The sequence below is a fragment of the Hippoglossus hippoglossus genome, chromosome 4, assembly GCF_009819705.1.
Source record: "Hippoglossus hippoglossus isolate fHipHip1 chromosome 4, fHipHip1.pri, whole genome shotgun sequence".
Lineage (NCBI taxonomy): Eukaryota > Metazoa > Chordata > Actinopteri > Pleuronectiformes > Pleuronectidae > Hippoglossus > Hippoglossus hippoglossus.
This window is the reverse complement of record NC_047154.1, coordinates 13,220,893-13,248,384: the sequence shown is the minus strand read 5'-3', so window position 1 is coordinate 13,248,384 and position 27,492 is coordinate 13,220,893. Positions and strand designations below refer to the sequence as shown.

The following is a 27,492-nucleotide window of genomic DNA, read 5'->3' as shown; positions in this document are numbered from 1 at the left end:
AACACAGAGGCAAAAAGGCAAGGTCAAATAACTTCACTTGGTCATAACTCACAGGGGAATAAAGATTATAGGAAAACTGGCACTGAGACTAAATACACAAAGGACCAAGACACACGTGAAACGAAAGAGGGAAACCAGACAAAGGCAGGAAGTTAAGTAAGAGAGATACACTTGGAAAGAAGTTTCAAAGTAAAACAGGAAATAATGAACTGAAGGTGCAAACAAATATAAATCCACAAATTACAAATATGCAAAACAAAATTACAAGATTAGAAAACAGAACTGAATGAGAAAATTCAAATTACAAAATAAGTCCATACAACAGAAAGTTGAAAATATATTTCTTTACCTTCATTTCAAACACTTGTCTTTTGCAATATTATTTTTGAATGATACAATAATTGTCAGAACACTATAACTCTCCACGTTGCATTCTTTACTCTCACTACAGTGTTTGAGAACTTGTGTTAAAAGTTATTCCATCTCTGCACTTACTGGACCCCTTTCCACTCATGTTGTATATTATAAGTCACTCTCTGAGTAAAGCCTGTGCTTAATGCTGAAATAAGTAGCCTATCAGAGAGCTCCACTCCAGGCAACACTGTATGTGGGTATAGAAGGACTCCAAGTATGTTGAGAGTCTCTTTGCTTATCCCCTCAGCAACTGGTTAGTATAGTGCTCGAATGCTAATGAAGTCTGGTCCTAAAAGCTGGCTTTGACTGTGACCTAGCCATACTGTGTGTGTCATACACACATGCTTGCAGGCCCTCCCTTCCTAGGATGTGAAGATCTCGTTTCCTGAGGGACTGGTAGATGAAGAGGGCCTGGGTGTTGATTACTGCAGTGCTCGACAGTCGAGTGTGTGAGTGTGTGAGTGTGTGAGTGAGTGTGTGAGTGTGTGCGTGTGCGTAGAAAGGCAGCAGGTTAAAGAGAGGGGAAGCCAGCTAGCACCTCCTCTAGACTTCTTCTCAACTGCTGGAGACATCAAGTGTAAAATTGCACACTCTTTCAAAAAACTCTCCATCAAAACCAATGAGGTCACACACACACACACACACACACACACACACACACACACACACACATTACCATGGTGAGGAAGCCACTTGGGTGTTGAACAACTTCAACACTCAACATAATCACAGCACTGTCAACATACTTGAAAGAAGTATGAAACTGTATTAATAACATAAAGTTTCCAAAAATGCATTTTTAACATTACATATTTGAAGCTAACTGCCATCAGCCAGGTATCGAAGTTATCATTTCTGAGTAAACTAAACTGATATGAGATTTGAGAGATGATTCACAGACTCTGTTAACATCAATCTCAGGTGATCCAGTCACAAGTGAACATTTGTTCACACCTGGCATTAGAATGTGTCTCCTCATGTGTCTCCAGATGTCTATATGCAGATAAACCAGTTCAGAGTAAATGTTGCTTTTTAACCTGTTGAAGATTCCATGAAAAGGGGGGGGGGGGCTGAGCCAATCAATATGCAGCACTCAGCTGTACAATAAAATAAGACTTTACTCATTTTAAATAGTAAAAAAAATATAGAAAATCAGTACGAGGCGGTCAATGATGAAATTGTGGCGGTGGCCACAAGTAAATCGATGTACAGGAAACATATAGTGTAAAAAAATATATCGTCTTCATTATGAAACAGTAGCAGGTCAGAACCCAGGACATGTTTGTGTTCACTCATGCGTCCCAGACCACTTCTGAATGGGATCTGAGCATCTGGATATCAAATGTGTCCTCGGTGTGTCTTAGGTGTGTCACATCTGAACTTAGAGCTGTCCACTTGTGATAAGTTGGCCTGAAACCGATGTTACTACCTGGTCTGAGCAGGGCCACAGAGACGCTCAGTCAACCAACTAAATGTTATTTTTTTAGCCCATATTCACAAATCACAATTTGCCAAATAGGTGTTAGCAATCTGTACAAGGTGTGACATCCTCTGTCCTTAACCCTGTGAGGAGAAACTTCCAATAAATCCTTTTACCAATGACGTTCTGCATGTGTGGTAACAATCACACTTATATTTGATCTGAGAATTGATGTAAATGATCTTTTAAATGATCTCCAGTGACATTTGTCTAACTGTCTGCTCTTCTTTTATTCCAGCAACAGCGGCGTCTCGACCTGTTAACCATCACCAACTCAGGTAAGTGATCTAAGGATTTCACTCTCACAATCCTCCTTTCTATTTCAACACCACTGATATAAAACTGTGCTGTGATGGAGGCTCAGTGTCACTGTACATCCCATGTTTTATTATTTGTCTTGATAAGTGACAGAAACATGAGAGTATGGCACCCAAGTTTTTCCCTCCTATCCAAACTAAAACTCTTACCTGCTGTCTTTCCTACACAATCACATGCCTGCACATTAGCTTCAGGGAATGAGCACTGGTAAAATATTGCTAATTTGACGGTCGCTTGTGTTAAATGTCAGAAAAAGTTGCCTTCAAGCTTTTATAATAGGACGACATGGAACTCATGAATTCAGGTGTTACAGAATGTCATAAGGGCAGGCAGGTGTGTATACACCTGTATACATGTCTCTCTTTGTTTGTATGGATATGTGTGTCTTCACCAAAGGAATGTGGGAGACTTTAGTGAAGAGATTTACATACATTTACATGTCAGATAAATATCTCAATAAACACCCACTCTCACACACTTTAAAGGGATAGTTCACCCAAGAATGAAAATTCACTGATTATCTACTATGCAGATGGGAGGGGTGGGTGAAGTGTTTTAGTCCACAAAACACTTTTGGAGTTTCAGGGGTAAACAGCGATACTTGAATTCTCACCAGACAAGATCTGCTGCAGCAACTGCTGGAGGAAAACATTTAGGCTGAAAATGTGGAGTAAGAGTTTGAAGTTGAATTTCAATGTCGGGGCTTACGGACACTAGGATAACACCACAGGAGCAGTATGGATGCATGTTATATTTTTTTTCTGTAGTTTCTTCATTTTTGAAGAAGTGGTCACCATTTACTTAAATTTCGATTGGATTTGGCTTAAACGCTGTTTACCCCTGAAACTCCAAAAGTGTTTTGTGGACTCAAAGACTTCACCCACCCCTCCATCAGCATAGTGGTGAGTAGATAAATAGGGAATTTTCATTTTTGGGTGAACTATCCCTTTAACAAAAAGTCTTTCACCCTCTCCTGGGTCACATTTGAATTAGTATTACATGTACTTTAATTATTATCTTCAGATGGTATTTTGGCTCATAGTTTTCCGCCGCGTTGGTGAATACATCGGAATTAATATGTTTGTTTTAATCTCATTCGAATATTAGTTTTATCAACTTTCTTATTTTACTCTTAACATGTGTGAGACTATTCACAACACCTGATTTATTGAGTGTGTGCTGAAAGTCTCTGGAAGTGTCTTTGTGTCTGTTTGTTAGTCTTAGCGTTTCAAAGTTGCTAAACAGGATGTAATGTAGAGACTCCCATGCATGTCAACACATTTTACTTTCTGTGTTTACAAGAGGCTTAAACATCCAAACGTCCATATGTCCCTGACTTCTCCCTGTATACACAACTAAAGACTTTCATAAACACGGCTGAAATGCTCTGCGCTCACGTTCCACACTCGATATATTTAGTGCAAAAATACAACATATTTTCTTATCCTCGTATTTGAGGATATTATTGATCTTGGTAATACAGTATATGATAGTCATTGAATTATGTTGCTGTTTAGACTGTTGGTCTTTAAATTATGTCACTTTGGAAATTTATGATTGCTGTTTTTTGCTACATTTTTCATAGATGAAAATTAATACCATCATAAATACACATTTTAAATCTACTACGATAAATCTGAACAAACGATCAGAACAACTAAAATGATTTATTATGTTCTACTGAGATGCTGCCGTATACTTACTTGAATTCCTCTGACGAGAAACACTTGAGCACCACTGAAACACATGGAAAATGGATGAAATATGTTCAGATATTGTCTATGAGCATATTGCGGTGAGTGTACTCTCCAGGGTTTCATTTTATTTCCTGTATGCGTAGGAGAAATATGTGTAAAGTTTGTGCAGAGTGGTTAGAATTTTACCCCGTGCGCACCTCAAACTCGTAACATGTTAGTAATCAGGCAGGCATATGGTGCTCCGAGTTTGACTGGATGTGAAAACGTGTCAGAAAGTAGCTGCACTGTTGGAAATGAATGCCAGTGTCTTGGCGAGGCAGCTGTGAAAGCGAGGGATCCACCGAGATGAAGAGCGAGGAGGAAATTCGAAAAACTCGGGGAGGAGAAACAGATGGGGACGGCAAGGAGGATGCAGAGACCCATATGTCTAAAGTAGCTGGATGATCTAATGTGCTTTGATTAGAATAATGCGTATGTGAGACTCATGCAGACTGGGTTAATTTAGCAGGTTTACTTTGCAGCTGTTCCTCGGGCCCCCTGGCCTTCACAGTTTGATAGAGGGCAAGCAGAAAGAGACAAAGGGCGAAGAAGGGAGAGAATGTGAGAACACTTATATACAAACACCTTCTACGACCAAGTGAGGAGGAAAGAGGTGGAAAGGATTTGATTATTATACGAAGCGATGTCTATGCATCAACCGAGATCAACTAATCTGACATCAGACTGTTTGCTGTTCCCAGGCTGTTGATCAAAAGATGCGATATATCAACTTAAAATGGATCTTGTGTCAAACATTAATTCAAAACAATGTTTACTGTAGGTACAAGTTTCAGTTTTTGATTCACCTCAACTAACAGTAAAAAAATGAGAAATATATTTGTCATATGCGTTTTTCTCAGAGGTGACTCATGCAGCTATTCTCACACAGAGGCCTGAATAATGTAGCGCTGCAGAGATATTTGTTTCTCCCATCTCCCTAGAGGAGTCCTGCACCTCCTGGATAAGTGGATTTCTGTTCACCTCTTGGAGAAAGCTTCAATGGTGCCAAACTTTGTCGATTTTCACAATGACTGAGCTCTGTACTCATTTTTGGGAATCTTTATTCACTATTTTCACTTTATTGTGGCTGGGTACGGCTCAATGGGACTTTGCATTTTAAGTTGATCTGGGTCACTGACACAGAGGACAGTCACAACCAGTCTGTTTCTTTTTGTTAAAGCAGCTGCCTCTTTAGAAGTCTGTCTAGTAGCTCATTATAAGAATAAACTGTGAGAAGAAAAAAAAATGCTACTAAATAAGAAAAAATAAGGGGACTGAGTGCTTTGCTTTGTACTCACCAAGGTTATTTCAATTTTGTCCACTCTGTTTTTAGCCAGCCTGCAGCATCAGACTTTTGTCTCATAAGTAAGATAAATGGCTCAACAACCTGATAACTTATTCCGTTTGCTCCAAAGTTTTACTCTGGTGATATTGCAATGTCTTGATAAAGCTCGGGTTGGTAATACTGGAGAGGCGAGCAAGAGTAGGCTACACTTTCAAAAGCTACGTCCCCCAAAACACATGAACATGCACTGACTGACTGGAAGAGGACGACCTTTTCTGTAACTCTCTCGCTAGCTTCTGGCTGTCGTCTCTTCTTCAGTGATGCTTGTGCAGTCATGCACAGTGAGAGCATGGGCAGGGTGCGCACAGGCAGGCAGGTTGGTTAGTGACGGACAGGTACGTCAGCCAATTATCTAATTTGGTCCCAAGATCGCCTTTTTCCCCTTTTTCACTTTATTTATTATTGGCTATCTGGACAAATACGATAAAAGTGTTTCAGAAACAACCTACCAACCTTACCTTAAACAGTCACCATGCCATCCCATTAAATGAATCTTTAAACAGCTTAATACTTCTATGACTTTTCATTGCACTTTTAGATGAGCGTATGATTGTTTGCATAGAAGAAATTCCCTCCTTCAGGGTTTAGTTTTCACCTGTGCAGGGACCTGAGATGGCTTTTTATTACTCCTCACTTTCTTCCAGGTTTCTTCCTCCGACACTGTGTAGTGCTCAGCTCGCTGTGTAAATTATTGCAGGTCATTATTCAGGGGGGTCTATTATATCCTTAACTCGGCGGACATATTTTATCCTGCCCCGCTGCTTATTACCATTCACGCTAGGTGAGTGGACATGCACACCCACACACAGTGAACATGGTGAAGGTTATTATGATGGCTGTATGGAGAGCAGGTGAGTCTCTCGGATGAATGATTCCGATAGGGAAACACAGCCAGGACACCCTCTCCTCCTCCCTGCAGGTTTCAGGAGTTTCTGCTCCTTCGCTCCTTGTCATCCTCTCAAGCGCCTCCCTCCCTGCTGTGGGCGACTCATCTGTGCAACACCTGATATCTGTTGTTATTTATTAGTGATCTTATTTTCTCACATCGCCTCCGTCCTCTTGTTTTCTGCCCCTTGGTGTTGGGTCGCTCCCTCCTTCGTCTCGTCTCCACAGCACGGACAGCAGAGGGAATCACCGGGTGTGAACGAGCTAATAGGCTCAGGTGGCTTCATAAGGTGCTGCGTGTGAGAGGGGAAGAGGCCTGTGTTTATAATGGCATTCTTTAGCTGCTCTGAAGACTGGTTCACACTTATATCTGTATTCACACACAAGTGTATATATACTTAAATTTAAATTTGACATATAAATACAGTTATTATACACACAGGAGGAAAAGAAACAACAAAAACACAGTATGTCTTTACTTTCTTCTTTCACACACACACACACACACACACACACACACACACACACACACACACACACACACACACACACACACACACACACACACACACACGCACACACACACATGCATGCATACAGACTCTCACACAGACCCACTCAAACCTCACTCGGCCCTCTTTAATTGGACACTTGAGCAGCACACGGCTGCATCTTGCTCCTGTTGAACACAGCCTGACATTTCAGACTGCTGACCTTTCCAGCCCCGCCACAACTAAATAATGATTAGTCCTGGCAACTGTTCCACCACAACAACAGCCAGGTACACACACACACATACATATACACACACTCACAGGTGCAAACAGAACAACAAAAACACCTGCATTGAGGGCTTTGTCTTTTTCACAGCGAGAAAATGGGGTGCAGACATTGATTCGAGAGGCCATTGTCATTCTTTTGGCTTATCGATTAGATTGTCCTTTTCCATATCTGCAGTCAGAACCCAATAATGTGTTGTTCTGAATTAACTCTGCTTGCCTCTGTTTAGTTTCTCCTTTCCCCTTGATGCGCTCTCAGCATTACAGTGGAAAAAAGGTCAATCATATTCATGAGATTTGGGCAGATTTGAGAGGACGGTTGCGCGTGTGTACATGTGCACACACTGCGCACAGACGCGTTCCAGCATGTGTGTGCATCTGAAGCAATGAAGCAGTGTGGAGATAATAGGCAGTTCGCAGATCTCTGCTCTCACTTTCTTCTTTTTCACTCGATCACTTCTCCCTTTGTATCTCCATTTCCCTGCTGTTTCTGTCAGAGCAGAATAGAAATGTTCTTCATTAGAGAATCTTCTTCTCCAGTTATTCTTTGTGCTTCCTGCTTTGCTCTCTCCAGACAAAACCACTGTACATATCTCTGAGGTCAGGAGGTACGTTCTGCACAGCCAGCTGCTCATATTCAAAAGCCGTGTCTGAGTCTTTCATGAAACACACAGTAGCGATGCTGTGGAAATTGAAGGATATAAATTTAACATCATAAAGGCATGAGCATACAGAGAGCGTGAACACAATTATTTGGTATGGAGCTGATGGTCCCTACATGATTAAAAACATAATCATTTTAGCCTTTTGTTGCCATGGTAACAACCTCGTCAGGGCATTTTCCAAACAAAATCATCAACAGCAAAACAGTCACACATCTAATCACATCAACAAATTTCAATTTATATTCATATTTTTGAAAAAAGGGTCACAAAGACTGTACAAAACATTCACACACAGCTACATCTTCCTCTTGAATCATTTCCTGAATCATTCTTTCCTACTTGCTTATACATACTCAATTCTAGTAGGCATTGACAAAGTAAATATGATTAATCTAAAGGAAGGTGCGGTGCGCTCACAATGCAGCAAATTTGTTTACCAGCTGCAATATTCCTGATGCAGATAATCCAGGGAATCAGCCGTTATTACAAGCTCAAATAATGACTTCATATCAGTCAAATAGACTAAAAAAACAAAACTGTGTAAATAGGAAATTTTATATCTATTATTATTTCATTTTAACACACATAGTGGACCTTGTACCTCGCAGCAGTTAATAAAAACAAATGTACTATTAGGAAATAGCTGTGGTTCAGCCAGTTACTGCAAATAACCTCCGCCATGGACAACAACCTTGTTGTCTTCCTACAAAACGTACTCTGGTCAACTGAAACAAGCCAAGCAACTGCCATCTAAATCAAAAAGTAAACTTTGTGAGGACCAACACTATGACTGAGGTAAAACCTTTGTTGCTTGTAAAAGTAAAAGTAAATACAATTTTTAGTTCTCAATTTTTATGTGCAGCCTTGGTTTCTTTACTGGCAGCAGCAAGATGTCGCGTTTCAACATTTGTACAACATGTTAAAAATCTGCAGAAAAGTCTTGTTTTTTTTCTAATTTACACAATGCAGCAGCCTGGCCTCCTCTCAGCCATTTTAATAGCTTTCATTTCCTCAGATGAAAGTCTCTGGGCAGTCATCCAAACAATACAGTTATATATCATGTATTTATGTCTTTGTTGTGGTGACCCTTTTGTTTTGAATATGATGTATTTTACTTGGCCCCTCTGTAAATTGCACTCGTGGAGGGCTGTTGTGGTGTTGGTGCAGTAAGAGTTTCCCTCCTGCCTCTAAATCCCACGAAATGTTCCTAAACCACAGGAATGTTATTTAAACTCTTTGTGTTGGTGCCATTACTATTTTTACTTTGAAGAACACAGAGGATTAATCTTTTCTTTTTGAAATACTAAAAATTAAAGTTAACTCCCTTGTGCGAACCAATTTCTTTTCTTTTTAAGTGTACAGATTTTAATCAGATGATCTTTATCAATCCCAACGATCTCCCTTTGAGTTAAGTTGAAACATAAGAAACCTTCAGTCTTTCATTGAGTTTCTCTGTGTTTTATGCCCCTTTCAGCCATGCTCACTAAATGCTCTCTAAAATGCTATTGACGACCTCCTCACTTCTTAAAAAATACATGAATATTTAAATGTAATTTTCATCCGCAACTGGTGACACTGCAGCAGGACTCCTGAAAGAAAATAGCCAGTGGCAGCTAAATCTCTACAGTAAGTCCAGCACACAGAATCCATTAAATTAGTAAATCAAGCCAGCCTTCCTTTTGGAGCTCTTGTTCTGTCCTTAATACTTGAAGCAAGCATGAGCTATTCTCGCTCATTCTTCTGACTCAAACACAGGGATTAAAGCAAGGAAAGAAAGCTTGTGACTGAAGAGGGGCTGGTCAGTGGGAGTTGATTACATGTTCTTACTGCCGTACCACTTTTACATTAGCATTGAGTGCTGGTGGCTGGTAAAGAGACGGACAGGGGTGATTCATTTATTTATTTTATTCAGTTTTAAATTGTTTTTGACTTTTGTGGGCAGCTGTGGTTCAGAGGGCGGAGTTGGTTGTTCAGTAATGGTTCGATCCCCTGCTTTTCTGTGTCGAAGTGTCCTTGGGCAAAGCACTGAACCCCATATTGCCCCTGATGGCTGAGTGATTTAGAAGTGCTAGATATAGAAGCGTTGTATGAATGTGTGTGTGAGTAGGGCAACATTACTCATGTTGTAAAGCACTGTGTGGTCACTAAGACTAGGAAAGTCTTATATAAATGAAGATGACTGACCTGATTTTGCCCCGAGCTGGCCCTGACCTCCCTTGGGCCCCAACCACAATTCCGATAATGGCCCCTCTCACCTGACCTTTGAGTCATGTAAACCATTTCCACAGTCACACCTGACACCACAGTGCTCCCACTGCAATCCCTTGAACGCGTATTCACATGCAATGTGCATATCTTGGTGTTCATTAAACCTATTCAGTAGTATTTCCCTCTCACGCTGACAGACACAAAGTCACAGAACTGGAACTGGTTGGCAAAAAGGAGATGCATTACAACTTTACTTGGAAATGAGAAAACACGTTTTACCTGATTGCTGTTCCTGCAAATCTTTTCTTTCTGGGCGAGGAATAGTTAATTCCGCTCTAACCTCTCATTACAGTTGTAAACATTGACACCAGCTTCGACACAAGGGGAATGCAGGGCCTTTGTGTTATTTGTGGGGGGGCCACACGTTGTGCTGGCCAGTGCGCCACCACATATATACAAGATGTAGGTGCCCTTTGTCTCTTCAGGACACTTTTTTCCCCACCATGCAGTGTCCTCTTGTAAAGGTTTTAATGTACAAAAGCTGGACAAAACTTAGAAAAAGGCAGACACATAAAACTGGATGATACGGGAGAAGACTGGGTTGAGTCTGGTTTGTAGTTTCCACTCTGAATTGACCCATGGAAAGAGGAAAGACATGTCTGAAACAACCTAAATGCAACCTCCTGCTCACTATCTAGTCCTGTGGTACATACCTGAGCTGATAGAAATCTGTGGGTTGCTCAGGGACTGTAAGGTTGACTGGCTCTCTGGTAGTAGAGCTGCAGATATCTGTTTTTAGTGAAGACTTGGCACCGAAAAAGAAGAAATACAGGAAAAACAGACATTATTTATCCAAACTACTATCAGGCATTTGTGTAAATGAGCAGCTGTGAAAACAACTCTTCCTATTATTGCCCTAATTATATCCTTTCTCTGTGAATTTGCATATTTTATCTCACTACTCTACTCTTTCTCCTCTCTTCATTATGGGGGACTGTGCTTCCATTTTGATGTGGTTAAAGAAAAAAATCAAACAAACAAAGAAGGAGATGAAGGATGGAAGGGAGGAGAGGACGGGGGTGTGCTGGCCGCCTCATATTGAGTATTTTCCAGTTGATTTTGTTGAAGGCTTCTCAGCAGCGTGGCTAAATAAGCAGCGGCATGCTAATGAATGGAGAATGAGTGTGATAATTTAGCAGGCAAAGAATGGACGACTGTGAGAGATAGGAGCCAGAAAATAAAACAGGGAGGGGGGGGGGGATTATGGGGGACAACACAACATTGAAAGTATTTAGAAAATATTTGTCATCAAACAATTATTAAAAATCTGCCTCTTTTCTATAGCCCTGAAGGTTTTGTTTTTTTTCAGAGCTATTACTAATGCTTAGAGTAAACATGCTATGTCGCAAACACCGTAATTTCATGCACTGTACACGCAGTCGACCATGTGTCTCATGTTGCTGCATGCAGACAAGGAGGGAGAGGGAGAGGGAGAGCTAAACTCAGAGGACAGTAAATGACAACAGAAGAAGCGTATAGACTCATGTCTGTCCTCGCTCTAAAAGGGCGATGTGACGGAGGCAGTAAACAGGCTGCGGGCTCTGAGATTATTTCTTTGTCACCAGCAGAGCCACCAGTGTTGCTGAGCACTGCTGTGGAGCAAATCCTCCTAGAGAGGACTGATTGGATTTTTGTTCCAGGGAGCCTTTTGTGTTAGCAGCATAGGGACTAGATAATAGAGGTTGATGCCACTCCGTCTCTGTGTTATGACTGGTGGATTGAGTTTTTTTACGGACTCTGTGTGTGTGTGTGTGTGTGTGTGTGTGTGTGTGTGTGTGTGTGTGTGTGTGTGTGTGTGTGTGTGTGTGTGTGTGTGTGTGTGTGTGTGTGTGTGTGTGTGTGTGGAGCAAGGACATCGCTTGTCTTATACACCACTTTTACTCACAAGCTTTTGCATCCTCTTTGCTTTAAGGTTGCTAAATATTTGAGAACATGGTCTGCCATACCATTATGGATACCTGTTGTTAATAAATTATTAATATGATAACCTGTCACTCTGCTAAGTTGTTCACAACAGAATATTCACCGTCACAAGCTGCAGTGCAGGTATGCGCACGTTGCCAGGAGATTCCTCGCTGCCACGCTCAAGGTCACAAACAACCTTTTCTCAGTCTGTGCCTCAGCCCCCTCCGTCACATGTGGAGCATGCGTGTTCAATGGGTGTGTATAAACAGTGCCTTATGTATAATTGTAAATTATACACATTAATGACTTTTGTAGGGATATTCTACTCCTAGTTGCCCTGCTTTCTCAGCAGCCGACAGGTTCAGTTATAGAGGAAAGCATCCACAGTCTTTACCTAGGAAACTTCAGCACGATACTTTAGCCCAACTTCTTTAAACTCAGGTAATTCTCCTGCTCATTACACTTCCCTGCTGTCCTGTGACTTTGTACTGACCTCTATTAGAGACCATGAATGATATAGATATATTTTCACTCACTAATCCCAGGTAACTAGTGTCATAACTGACTTTCAACAGAAATGTTTCGTAAATGTATGTATGTATACATATATATGTATCCTGCAGTGCATGACATAAAAGTGCTTGGATTAACATGGAGAATAGACATGTAGTGAGTTTTTAAACAAACATCAGCACAATTAAATGCTGTTGAACAACAACATTGTCAAACCTGTGCAGGCTTGGTTTCTATGATGGTAAAACCGGTTTTCATTGCACCTTTAAATTTAAAATCTGCTGTACCTGTCTCCCAGTGGCGGCAGCTCAGCGACAAGGCGGGTTATCAGGCTGTGTGTCTCAGGTCATATAGCAACCGATTGCCAGATTCGTCTTGACGGTTTTCTCCCCAAAGAACTAAATGTGAGATAGACTTGTTTCCCATTGTCACATCAGCTGGCATCCTGCATGTGGACGGCAGAGGGGATACATGACATGTGACATACTTTTTCACAGTCAAAGCCAGAATCCTTGCTCGTGTTTTTTTGCCCTGGTTGAGGAATATGCACTGTGAGATATTGTGCCTTCAGTTGTTTTTCAAAGTTAGTGGCGTGATTGCAAGTGATTCATATATTTATTCCCAGATTTAACTAAGTTTAAGTCACCGTCATTTTAGCTTAAACAGATAAAAATGTGTTTGCATTTTGTGCAGCGGAGTTACACAGGAAATGCTTTATGACATAAACAGTTGTTATTGTGGTTTGGGGACTCGCAGTTCTTTCTACAAAAATTAGACCAAAAACAATAAAAGAGAGTGAAGTAAGGCGAAAAGAAAACCTAATAAGATGTCTGCTGGGTTTTGATGTGCAGCCGCTGCACCAACACTCGGCATTAAGCTCCAAATCAATCTTAACCTCTGCCAAGTGTACAGTAAGCTGCAGGGATGATTCTGTGGAGGGATTGGATATCTGTGACCTTGGCTCTCCTTGACTACTGTTGGTGTGTGCGTGGGTGGGGGTCTGCGTCTGTTAGGTAAAGGCCGCAAGTTGTGAGAACACTCTGACCCTTCCATGTGTGACCCCCTCATCCCACCACCAAGGGTCCTGCATCCCCTGGCGACGAACAAGCTGCTGGTTGGCCTGAGTTTTACCTGCTATTATCTGTCTGATGCTGTGCACCTATAAGCCTGGCTGCCCCCTCTTCATGACAGGCGGCTGCGGTCTCCCGTCCAATCCCAGCGGCTTCCTGCTGTCAGCTACAGCAGCAATGCTGAGGTTCTCTGGCTGCCTCCACACCCAGTCTGACAGCCGCCCCGGAGGATGGGGCACGAGAAGCAAAGGGAAGAGAGGGGAAAAGGGAGAGCAATACCATTAAGATGAGCTGTATTCCCACAGACCAAAGCCTGCCCACCAGCCATGTGCTGCGGCTCACCTGGCTGCCAGATAAGTGGAGATTAGAGGAGCCAGTGGAAAAGGTATTAAAGGCATACGAAGAATTCTCTCTGAAACCCAGGGACAGCTCGGGTACTTTTAGGATTTCTTGTGTCATGTTTGACATTTGATGCCGACGCAGAAAGGGCACAGAGACAGACAGTCCATGCTTGCTCTCAAACAGATGGGGCAGTCTTCCGTCTTTTTTAATATATTTTTATGCTTGTTTGTTTGTGCTGTGTACTCCACTTCTCGCTGTTGCCACTGTATAAATTTCAGTTTTGTGAGTTCCCTATCTAGTTAGCAGAGAATAACAGTCTGGTGACACTGGGAAGATCAATACAGGTCCGCAGCAGGAGGTAAAGCGGCCCTAATGAACTGAATTGACTGGTACTGAAATATGATCAGTATTTCTCTGGTGGTCATTATGTTCCTTATGAAGAAGATCAATGTCTCCTGTGTGGATCACTGAGTACACACAGCAGGATGGCAGGGCCAGCACTGATACCATTCTAAATAGTTAATGAAGGATTTATTCACAATAAGGTGTGTGTGTGTCTGTGTGTGTTTGTGTGTGTGTGTGTGTGTGTGTTTCTGTCGTTCTCTTTGTCTCTCTTCTTCTTCAGCATTAGTAACTGATGTGCCTGTATGAGGCTGTGCTGTTCATTTCATGGGCTATCACTTTTTAAATTGGTGAATGCCTTCTTCATGGTTGATTAGTAATTCATGCGGAGCTAATTAAGAGGCATAATAGGAGAAAGACTGGTGAGATGCCTCCAACCAAAATAGGGAAACGGCAATACCCTGGACTGTAAACAGTTGTGATTGATTGTTGAAATGCGCGGCCCATAAAAGACGCTCACGCCTCTGAATCCATCATCTTGGAACCAGACACCCATATCTTCATTTTGCTCGGTGCTTTTCCTGATCTTAGAGCGTCTTTCCAGAAAGTTGCCTTAATGATCCCTCCGTCCTGGCTGTCTAATTCCTGGCATCATCACTTTGCTGCGTCTGGTGTGTGTGTGTGTGTGTGTGTGTGTGTGTGTGTGTGTGTGTGTGTGTGTGTGTGTGAGTGTGTGAATGTGTGTATACGGTGCTGCTGCTCAGGTTGGTGCTCATCGCTGCCAACCATCATCACGCACGCACCTGTACCAGCATCTGTCCGTTGCGCAGATTGGCACAGGTGCTGCGTTTAGATTGGCTGTGTGCGTGCCGTGAACTTAATGCACACACCTCGGAGCGCTATAGTCATTTTTTTTAGCTAAATTGCAAGATGTCGACGTGTTCACTTTCTTCAGATGTTTGTCTGTCACATACATAGACACACAAACTAATCAAACTCAAAAGGAGTTTTTATTTTATCTGTCCGTCCATCTGTCCGTTTTTGATTCTAGGCGTAACGCTGCAATGATGACGTGTGTACCCACAGTATAATTCCATCATCAGCATCATTACTGCTATTATCCCGTGTCTCCCTTTAATGCAGGCTAATGGATGGCCAATAAAGATAGATGAGCCTGGCAGTGTGGAGCTAATAGGCAGGACATGATGTCTGGCTTCTGTCCTGACTCCAGTCTTTACCCGATCAGCTGCTCCCTCAGAAAAAAAAAAAAGAAATTGCTAAAATATTATCTAGAGTTTTTCTTTCAGATGTAATGAATCATTGTACGGTCAGATAATAACAGGCCAATAGCTTGTGACAAATCAGAGCAGATTTTGTTCTATTTGAGTTACTCACCATTCAAAAATAGGTCATTGTATTTATTAAATAAATAGCAGCTTTGATTTTAATTCTCATAACTGAAAAATGAACGCATGGCAACAGGAACAGCATTAAGTTGATATTTAAATGTTGTGATTTAAGAGCATTTTGGGTGTGGAAAGACCATTTTAGACTTGATGAAAGTGAAGCATGTCATTCTCATTAACTGTCTTACACATGTAGCTCATATAGTACTATAGGTCAAAGTGACGATGTGTGTTTGTTCTGTGCAAAGAAGTTCTTCTCTTGAGATAATCATCCCATTCTCTCTGTGTCCTTGTAGTGAAGATTCAAGCATCATTTTGACCTTCCCCATTCTTAGACTCTAATGAACCAGACCTAGAGAGTATGAAATTGTACAATAGCTTCTCTTTGGTAGACTTTCCTATTGTTGAAGAATCCAGTAGAAATTTATAAGACTATGTTTAATAGAGCAAATGGAAACACTGAAACAACCCAAAAAGTTCACATTCAATCAGGACTTTATTTTTAAAAATAGTATTGTTGTTTATTTGCTGCTATTTAATTAACATATGCAATGAGCCTCCTTTTTAATAGTTACTCAGATAAACAATCTGCTCTGATGATTTATTTACAACCAAAATACATTTAATATGTCAGGATTTTTACAACATCATTCCCATAATTAAGCACATCTCATTCCTCACTACACTATTTCTCACTACAAATTCGGGGCGGCTGAAGGAAACGATCATTTGTAAGTAAAAATGTGATTTACATAAAGAATAGATTATAACTAAGTATGTATTGAAAATGTCAGAACAGTTTGGATATAATTATGTTGCACATCCTTTTCCTAAAAAATAAACATTTGGGACAACTGTAGAGGAACCTTCATGTGTAAATAAAAGGACAGAATGAATAGGAACCACATTCTTCGAATAAGGTCTCTGTGCTATTGGGATGAAACTGAAGTGGAAAACTTGAGATTCACAAAGAGACAGAATGTTAAGGCTGTAACTTTCCTGTCATTCTCGTTGTGTGGCATGTGAAAAAAGCATGTTCGTACAGAAATATGGGCAGTGGCGGCTGGTCAATAATGGGGCGCTGGGGCGCCGCCCCCTCCAACATTGTGAGACAAAAAAGCCTGTATAAAAATGTTACACATAAAGTAATGAGATAATTACAGTTTACTCGTACAATGCTCCTGGTTGAACGTAATCGCCTGTGAGCATTCAATATAAGTTGTTTTCAAATTGTATTTGGTTCATTTCTATCTAAATACATATACTTCCGGGTGTGGGGCGCTGGCCAAGTGGAAGTGAATGTGGGTCCTTAACTTTTGACAACCACAGGACCTGAGGCTGCGCTTTAAGTGGTTGTTGCAGATTTTCCACCTGTCGCATCTCTCTGCGCCCCGGACACTCCCACTTTTATTCATAGCCAATAGGTATTGACTTAAGTTTTTTTACTCTAATGTGATTGGACGTAAGACGTCACTGAGTTACGTGTGCTGCGAGCTGACGGCTTCAGGTGGAACTGTGGGAAATCTGGTGATTACAAAAACACCCCAACAAGAAAAAAGAGAACAAAGGAGCTTGGTCCGGACCTACCCGATTTACAGGTTCAGGAGCAGGTGATGAGGACGAGCTTACATCTGAGAAACACAGTTGACTTACTGGAAGTGGAGTAAGTTGCTTCCCCTGTTTGCTGTTTTGAGAGCCCTAAAGCATCTCTGTGAAAAATGCTAACGGCATTAAAGTTCCCACAGTCACAATGAGGCTACATTTTCTATGAAGGCTACAGGACTGGCATATTGTGTGTTGTGTTGTTTTTGTTGAGTCTTGCTTCAGTTTGTTTAACCCCCCTACACAACCCCCAAAAACGAGCCGCCGATGAATATGAGCCTCACAGAGACGACCATCAAGCAGATTCAAGCAGAGGATGACTAATAGACAAACGTGCAGTTGGGAGATAGTTATGTGGAGTCTTTAAACCTTTACTAAACTAAGAATACAGTTACACCCTCATTGGATATGTATATAGTGTATCACTCATCATTTTTAAGAAAATCCAGAGAATGTAAAATAACCACTGACATTGTTGGTGCCCTGACAAATCAACCTGACATCAGCCTCGTTATTATATTACATTTTATATTACGATACAGTTGAAGTATAACACAAAAAAATAGTGTTTCAAGAAACACAAGCACTTGCACAACTTCTGAAGATACCATGACCTGGATAACTTCTTTAATCTTTACAGACACAAAAATGAGACAAAACTGCCTGTGACAAAACATAAGCGTGGTTGAGAAAGAGCAGGAATGTTGAGCAGTGCAGTGGAGCAACATTGCATAAAATAACTGGCAAGGCCAGTTTATATGCACAGTAGTGAGTTCCTCACAGAAAATAGAAAGGGCCCCATGATGAATTGTAAAAGTAACTTAGGACAATACAAAAAGAAGCTTTAAAAAAAATAAATTCAAAGAGTTACATAAAAAATGTATAAGGCTAATAAAAAATAAAGGAGTGAGAGTTATAATGCACTGTAAGAAATTAGCAATTATTTGATTTAGTAAAAGGCCATATGAAAGTATTTAGCATTGATTTAAAAGAACAAAGTGTTGCTGCAGTTCTCTGGGAGCTTGTTCCAGATGTGTGGTGCATACAAACTGAACGCCGCTTCTCAATCTTTAGTTTTGCATCTGGAGACAGAAAGGAAACCTGTCCCGGACAATCAGAGCGGTCTTGATGGTTCCCAATGTAGCAGCAGGTCAGAAATCTTAGTTTGTTGTTTGTGTTGAGCTGTCAGACTATTTGTAGGTTGGAATTAGTTCTGACAGGAGCTGAGATGGTACCATATGAAGACTGCAACTGACTAAATCATGTAAAGTATAATTTATTTGGAAAAACAATGTATCTGGAATGATGCAGAGTTTAATGACAGCAACTGTGAAAATTGCATGAAAATAACTAGTGCAGATTTTTCAAGAAATATAGAACTTAACTTTAAAGTTGGAGTGAGAAAATTACTTTGACATGTTCAGAGTGCTTTGGGGGGCAAATGTGAAGACCAGCAAGTTAAGAAAAATACTTTAAATAAAATATATTTGGGTAGCTCAACTTTTATTGTGTCTGTAGGCAGACTACCATCTTGCTGCACCTCCATGAACTCAAACTTAATGAGAAAGTTGTTGTTTGAATTTTGATTGAACTTCTCCAGGCTGCAGGAATTTATAACATCATGTGGGACTTTTAAACGTGGCGGAGTTCTCCTTCTAAATGCCGGCCACTTCAAAGACTGAGAGCACCAGAAAAAGGAGCAGCCTAATGGTGACAAACCTTGCCTTGAAGACAGGAGAGCCACTGAACAGAAGCTTAGATTAAAAGTAATCCTCTGGTCGAGTTGTTCAGACGCTGCTCAAATCTCATCCATCACTCTCATTCCTAGTTTGTGGAATCTGACAAAGAAGCTGTTTGTAGATATAAGAAAGAAACATGACTCAGCTGTAAAGAAACTGTGAACATAACTAGAATGGCACTCAGTAGAGCGCATACCTTCCCCAAGGCCCCTCCCCTTAAATTCAGTCAAGCTGCACCAACACACTCATAGATATCAGTTTCCTAAATATGCCAGATTTGTTTCATCAAGATCCATAAATTATGACCTGGGAAAACAATACAAAAATTGAAAAATGCCATATTTGTTAAAGAACTTGGAGAAAATACCAAAATGAATGGATTTTCCACTGAGATTCGTGGGAATCCGTTTGATAGTTTTTGTATAATCTTACTTTTAAACAAACAAACTGACAGGGGTGGAAATCATAACCTCCAGAAATCCAGAAGCGTGATTCAAACCAACAACCCTCTTGATGTAAGATGACAGTGCCAACCACTGCACTAGTAGCTGAAATAAAATGACTGGCAATATGATCAGAGTTAGTCCCATTGTTTTGTTTATTTACTTGTCTTTAAATAAGTGGTGAACAAGCGTCATGGGGGAAGATGGCAGCAGAAACAGGCCTAATCCTAACCAATTAAATACCTGAAATTGTGAAACTAAATATCGGTATGAGAATCGTGGGTCGGGGCCCCATATATTTCTGTATCAGTTACTTTTCAATTACAGCAGCCCAAGCAGAACAGAATTGTTAGTGTCACTTATCGACTGTGGTGCTCTCCATTATAATAAGAACTGAGGGGAATCATTCCTGTTGTATAGCCACCCGCTGTCTTACAATAACAAAGACTTCACGACTGTCAGCTGGCCTTAATTCTGTTTGCTGTGATACAAGGAGCAGATGAGAGGTGCGCACCCGGAAACACAAAAGCTCACGGAGAACAATGGAATCTGAGCGGGCAGGTAATCATCTCGGTTGGCTTTTCTCATAGAAAAGACCAAGTGAGAAGTAGCAAGTGTCTGAATTGATTGAGCCCAGGTTGATTAGAGGTCCTGCCTCATCACATTAACTGATGCTTCAAAACATTAGCTGTATTATTATTCCTTTGTTTTTTTAATATATTGATTTTTTTATTGGTAATTGTGTAAATCATATTTCTTTATAAGTGTTTAAAAAGTGACAGTAACGATCATATAAATAATATCAAGATTGCGGAAGTGAACATTGTGTCATATATTCCTGACACAAATAAACAAACAAACGTGTTTTTGATAATTGCTGCATCGGACCAAGTTCCCGTCATGTCTGTTATTCATGCCTTGATGATCATCCCTGGTGATGTGGACCAGACAAGAGTAGCCGAGCGCAGACACCATCACCCGCCCCCCCTATGTGTATATATTTTTTTTAATACTTTGTGAGAAAAAAAAAAAAAAAAACTGTCAACCATATCCAAAGTGCAGGACCAAAGAGAAGTAAATAATGTATGCGTTTGTTCGATTCTTTGAAGACGATATGTGCTACGCGTTGCCCGTTTCAAGTGTGGAAGATTTCAGACCTCTGCACAGAACAGATTTTGATAATCAGAAGGTGTATCTGGTTCACAGAACTGAAGAGAATGGCAGCGCAGGCCAGCCGTGCGAAGCGCAGATCCTTGCCCTTGCAGGTGAGTTGTCCTCCCGACACGTCACATTTCCCCGTTTCCCCCGCCGCTTCCCTCTGTCTGACCCTGGGACGGGGACGAGCGCGGAGCTCGGACATGTGTCGAAGCGGCTCCTTTTGTCCGATCTGTCAGGACGTGATCAGCTGGAGTCTGACACTGATAGCCACAACGTCCTCGGCGGTGGCTAGCTGGGTATGCTAGGTAGATGCTAAGATAAGTTTGGTAGGTTGTCATACCTCGTCGCCTGTGCTTTGCAGGTTTTAACACTCACTGTGTCGTGTTGCCCGAGTTAGCTCTTTCGATTCTACTGGTCAGTGCTGGTTGTTTCGCTAAATACGTGGCATGCAACGTTAGCCAGTCACATCGGTTGTTTACAACATGAAGCTAGCGCCTGCTAGCTCCGTGTGTATTCATTCCGCGTTAGCATGTTAGCGTTGACGCGCTCGTTAACTGCGTGCAGACGCAGGGCTGTCACTGCATGTAAAACACCCCTGACAGTCCGTGGTCGATCCACTGACATGTCTGCAGAGGTTTGGTAAATGGGCTGGAGACGTTAGCCCGGGGCTGCGGTGGGTTTGCGGTTAGCCGGTTAGCTTGGCTTATCTTTCGGTCTGAGACAGAGGGGATGCGGCGCTGCAGTCATCGCCGCGTCGAGGACACATCCGTGCCCACAACATGTAGGTAACATGTCAGCGTCATGTCTGTGTTCATGACGCTGCGTCATGTCGATGTGCTGATGCCTCCAGTGAAAATGATTTGCTTTACGTTAGCTGCAGGTCCACTCATGTTTGCCCACTGACGCTTTCAATGCTCGATCTTTAACGAGCTACATCACTAATCCCCCGAATCTGAGCTGTCTGGGCTGCAGGATCCGTCCGACCTGACTGACACCCTCACAGCCTCGGTTCATGTTCAAGCGCGGCATGATCAGGACGAACTGTAGCTCGGATCTCTGTCAGGCTTTGATTTTATTTAGCGAAGAATGCTGATGTTAGTTTAATGAATGGAGAGAATAAACGTCCTCGGCCCGAGTAGGACAAATGGATGAGAGAATGCGGTCACGTTTTGTTCAAATCAATTCAACTTTTTGGAAACTTCATGAGTTTCTCCTTACTTCTATTTCTGCACTTTACAGATACAGTAGAGGAATTTGAAGACAGTATAATGCAAAAGAAGATGAAAATTCCCAAGATGTCCATCGAGAATTCAGGAAACTCTATTGAGAACAATTTTGGAGAAGAGAGGTTGCCACTCAGGCATAAAAAGGTAGGAGCCCTAAAATAAACCACTAGTTGTGTCTTTTCTTGAGGAAACACGTGTGTATTTAAATGAGCAGGTTTCATCAGATTGTGTTTTTACTGACAGTGACACCAGTATCATGCCAGACAATCACACTAACCCTTAATCCTGCTTAGATTATGTCTATCTATTGGTAACATCATTCAAAACATTTATGATTCTTTAAACTAAAATTAAAAATCAGCCCTTTTGTTCTGTGTGTGTATTATTTTTAAGAATATCATAATAAAGTATCCCACTAACATTACTTACATTTACATTCTTTTATAATGTCGGTGAGGACCCTAACACTTTCTCATTGAAGATATCTGATAGCAACACTGTGTGTGCCTGTATCTTACTCTGTGATGTACACACAGGCAGCAGTCCTATATATAAACATTTCTGTTAATGATACATGTCACAATGTCACATTTCCATAAACTTGGATGACACCCAAAATCCCCTACGCTATTTTTACCATATGCTGGATTAACACAAATTCAGCACTCTGGACAGCTGCCCTTTCACAGACAAATCCTCTGAGCGGCTCATCAAAGAACTCGGTGACTCTTCTCCTCCCAGTTCCTATTGAGATCCACACAGTCAAAACAAGCTGTTTGCAGTCAGTCTGTCACGTCATCTTATCTGTCTTCAAAGTTTTAGATGGAGTCATATTTAGTCACATATTCTAATCTATTCTAGCCCGTCCCCCACCCCTAATTCTTCCAGGCAAATTTTTGTAATGTTCATATTCAGAATTTTTTAGTAATCACAGTTCAAACATAATAGCACCAGCCTGTTCACTGCCTACATTGACATTTGTTATTTTCCTTAGGCCCTGTCTCAGGACCATGGACGCCCCCTGTCTAACTCCTCCAAGAGCCTTGCAGCAGTAGTGGCTCGCCTTGAAAGAAATGCAGCCAGCTCCTGTATGGAGGGTGAAGAGGACCTGGATGAGGACCGGCTTGCTGAGGAGGTAGAGGATGCAGAAGATGAAGATGAAGATATGGAGGCAGAACATCAGCAACATCATCACCAGCAGCCGCAGCAGCAACAACCGCAGCGTTTGGAGGTGGATACAGATTGTGTGTCGGAGGTAGCTGCAGCCGTGGTTCCTAGAGTCTTGTATGAAGAGCTGGTTCACAGCTACAGGCAACAGGAGGAGGAGATGAGGAGGCTGCAGCAGGAGCTGGAGAGAACCCGTAGACAGCTCGTACAGCAGGCCAAGAAGCTGAAGGAATATGGCAGCTTGCTGACAGAAGTCAAAGAACTGAGGGACTTCAACAGGAGGCTGCAGGACGTACTTCTTATGAGATTGGGCAGCGGTGAGAGACAAGACCATGCACAGCAACATACAAACCACTGGTGTCACAGTTTAACAGTAACCTTTAATCTACTCAGTCACTTTGAGAAAGTGTCCCAATCAGTCAGACTCACACCACTGGGTATGTACAGCAAGTATGTAGAATTATGTAGATGGCAAACTGCAATCCAAATGCACAGAATGTTTATTCCTACATCAGTCAGTCTTGGGCTGTAAAATCTGTACCCCGGAATGGACAGTTACAGTAAGAGGACATGGGTGCACACAGTCAGAGTACGAACTGTTTGTCTTACACGATGCAGTGAGCTCGATGTGGTGACTCATCTGGGGATTTTCTATCACACAATCTACATCATCTTCTAGATGGTCAAAAGCTTGTCCGTTTTGGCTCAAGCTCTGAGTTTTAATGTCTTTTCTTCTCCTTGAAAAATGTAGATGCATTTACAGTTATAAGAGCAATAAGTGAAACTAAACTAGACTCAACTAAAAGTTGAGTTTAGATGCTCAACTTAGTGTGGCTAATATTTTGATGTTAGATTGAAGGATGAACCACTGATTAGAGTGATCCTTAAACAGGATGGTGGTTGAGTCCTCTATATGATATGTCTAGTCCCTACATGCTCACTTAGCAAATAAGTAAGTAGTTTCTTGTTTCAGCACTATATTCGTTTTAAAGATCGCATGTAGCAGTGTGACTAATGTGAAGAACAAGTAACCTGCACCTTAGATTTACTCTCTCTTGTACAGCCCAGTGTCACATACAATGTCTCAGGAACTCTTCAGATGTGAGAAAAAAGAAGAAACCTTGATGAATTATATGAAGATGGAATTCAGAGAGGGATGACCCACCTTGTATTCCTTGTAGCTGAAGGTGCAATTAAATCTGTAGATGTGAGAATAACAATCACTTAAAAGAATATAAGAGTAAGAAGACACCAACAAAACAACACTAAGATTAAATCCTACACAGGAAGTTAAATCAAATTGACCATAGTTGTAAGTGTGATTAAAAGAGGGGTCACTGCAGCCTACAGCAGTACACAAACTCAACCTTTGCCAGATGCTGGTGTTAACGTCAGCTCCACTGTAGATCAGGACAGAGGCACCTGGCTACTGGCTAGACAATCTAATGTACAGGCTAAAGATTAAAGCACTCCAGGGTGCTGTCAGGCAGGGGATGGAGTCCTCTGACCGATATTAAAACTCGTCGGCTACGATGGAGCTTAGCGTGGCCAGCCACCAAGCCAGCTTAGTTACTGGGCTAAAAAAAACGCCTGGGAAGCAGGCAAACAAGCTGGTGCGCACTGTTCCAGTGTTGAAGGTCTAAAGACAGTTAGTGCAAGGATTAAAGTGCAACTAGTTGTTTACAGCTAACACATTGTCCAATGTTAAAGTTCTCTGTATTGTTTTAGTGTTGAAAAAAGCTGATGTTTGACCTCAGCTCAACTCAAGCTCAACAAGTGTTGACAGCTGTGTATTTGTTGCTTGTATCTCCGTAAAGTTAAATGTCTCATTTATATCTCGCCTTGTCGGACTAATAAAGGTAATCTTATCCTGTTTTCAGAGCCTATGCATGACAATGGCACTCAGACAATCAAGGCTGAAGTGGTTGAGCCCATTGTTGACGCCCAGGATACCTGCAGAGAAGAAGCCAACACCAGTTCCAGCTACTCGCCCTCACCTAGAACAGTATACACCTGCAATGATGGGAAGGTACGTCTCCCTTCACTAAAGGATGCATGGATTTCCATGATCCCCCTCCAGCTGGCATTTGATTACCACCTTTTAAACTGTGTTGTTTTGTTTTTCCTCGTCAGATCACATCCCTGTTTATCTGCTACCAAACCCTCCACACGGTCCTTCTCATGTTCCCGTCTGTTCTCATCACATTCATCGTTTTTTTTCTGACAGTTATTCTTAGAGGCAAAATCATTCATCCAAATGTAAACACAAGGATAGCCCCAGTGCTTCTATTCGAAACACAGGAATGAAAGATGCCATCACTCATTTATTGATTGACAGGCCTTAAACATAATCCAACAGATAACAAATTAATCAGATGTTTTCTGATGCTGTTAAAAGCTTGTTAGAGATGTTCTGTCATCAGTCTGCAGTAAAGCAGGCCTGCAATTTCAATAATGTTCTATAGAGAAACACAGCAAATTCTTAGTTTATTTATTCATACATCCACCTCTTCAGGTATATATTTCAATGTATGTGTAATTCATATTGACTAAAATTACATTACAGATTGGGCCTTTTAAGCTGCACTTGGGAATAACCTCAATAACACCTGTGTCCCTTTAATAGTCCGAAACCCTTCAGTTCCCTCTCTGTAAATCTGTCTCTCCTCTGGTGGGTGACCGTGGGAACTAGTCTGATTTTGTAGGAAATGCAGTATTTCCTTTACACCCGTGAACCTGGGAACATGCCGTCATAGCTGATCAGTTCTTACCCCCTGGCTGCCCTGCCCTAGCAGGTAAACAAGGTTGAGAAGATTATTATTGTTCCTGCAAGCCCAGCCAGCATCATCAGTGTTTATTAGCCTGTTAGGGTTCTTTACTCCCCCCACCGCTGTAATTCAACCAGCGTCCTGTTTCTGATGACAGGGGGGGAATTGGTACTACAAGCTCTGTGGCCTGCAGCCACTTCAAGCGTGAAGAACACTTGCAAATTAGAACTCTCCTACATCAGGGACCCCATATTAATTATTTGCACGAGAGGAATTTAAAGTGACTGACAGGTTAGCCCTAGTGAGAGCGCGAGAGGGGACAGAAGATAGAGAAGGATGAGGAGAGATGGGGGGGAGAGAGATAAACGAGAGCAACAGTGAGGGAGGATGAAAACAATCTTGTCTAACTTGAGGGCAGTAAAAAGCTTGTCTGCTGGCCGAGGGCCTAAAGCACATTAGCTGCACAGGGAAAAGCCTTTTGGATGCTAGCCTAAAGACTTTACGGTGATAAGAGAGCAGAAAAGGGAAAGGGAGTCGCATATGCTCCCTGCTGCATTAGCTCACCTAGAAGACCAGGGCAGACTGCCTAGGCTGGCAATCGGCTTGGAGTGTTTGGTTCATGCTTATGCAACATGCGGTGACAGTGTGTAGAGAGCTACAGGCTGAGGTCATAGGCCTGGTAATCCAGGCTACATGCGTCGTGGGGTATCCAAGTTGGTTAAAGTAGTGCTGTTTGGGATTTGTAATTTGTTCTAAGTGGGAGCTGGTTAAGATGTGGTCTTCCATGACTCTAGTGGTCACCAACCCAGTCGTCACTGTCCATCCTGCTCTGGACTCACTGGCTGTGGCTGCTCTGCAGATCACCTGTGTGTCGGTTGTCTTGTTCACTCGGGCAGCATGTCCGCTACTGGCAGCGGAGCTACTGGTTTATCAACTGCATTTCAATACAAGTCAGATTAGGTACTAAACTAAATGTGCGGACACTTAAATAGAAGCACTCCAGCATTTCTGGTGATCGAATCCATTCTTTTGTTAAAACATTTTTTTTTTTTAAACTACTGCTCTGAAGTCTGATATTCTAGCATCTGTTGTATCTGTTGAAATACCTTGATCTAACAGAGAGACAAGGACAAACTCCATGCTTGTTTTTCGGTTTAATTTCAAAATCTTTAAAGTTTCTTTTCTTTTTTTTTGCTGTTCAGTTTTTTGAAATATTTATTGTAGCTTGTTGTTCAATGGTGTTTTATGATTTAAACAGGAGGGTAACTAACAGCACCTAAATGTCCTATTTCCTCCACTGATGGGACAGACAGATCCTCAGTGGTTGGAAATTCAGCATGAGCAAATAAGTGTGGACGAGATAAGACTGCCCCACATAGTGTAGTGCATTGTCTGCATAATGGTATCAGCATGTTAGTTTTGTTGTTTTTTAACTGAACTAATCATAGCTGCAATGCAATAGACTTTTGAACATTTCTGGCACCATGCAGATGGAAACACTGTATAAATATTTTTATCTTTGGCAGACTGTTGATTAAAATTTTGAAACACGGTCTTCACGTTGGTGTTTACTCTCGTCTCCACAGGTACACCTTGGTGGTGGAATTTGGGTTGAAGAGGAGAAGTGGCACCAGCTCCAGCGGACCCAGGGAGACTCCAAGTTCACAAAGAACCTGGCTGTAATGATCTGGGGCACAGAAACCCTCAAAAACCGCAGTGTCACAGGAGTGGCCACCAAAAAGAAGAAAGATGCTCTGCCAAAACCTCCACTGTCACCCAGCAAGCTGAAAATCGTCCGAGGTAAGATTCTGACGTTTAAATCCATAAAATCTAAATTATGACAAAGATGAATCCTTGTTCTGAAGGACCTCATGTAAACTGTTGGAAAACATCAGGTGCAGAACAAGTGATTTTCTCTGCT

The 27,492-nt window shown here is 41.7% G+C and overlaps 1 protein-coding gene across 7 annotated transcripts in view; it reads left to right on the top strand.

Moving 5' to 3' along the window:
• The window catches only part of LOC117760482 (cytosolic carboxypeptidase 6-like), a 266,877-nt gene that overhangs the window by 173,651 nt on the left and 65,734 nt on the right, over positions 1–27,492 (top strand). For 2 of the 7 annotated variants that reach the window (XM_034583548.1, XM_034583546.1), the window contains exon 6: positions 2,133–2,172. In XM_034583548.1, the coding sequence (XP_034439439.1) occupies positions 2,133–2,172 (40 nt within the window). The other 5 variants (XM_034583542.1, XM_034583549.1, XM_034583543.1 and 2 more) reach the window with 5 other exon arrangements.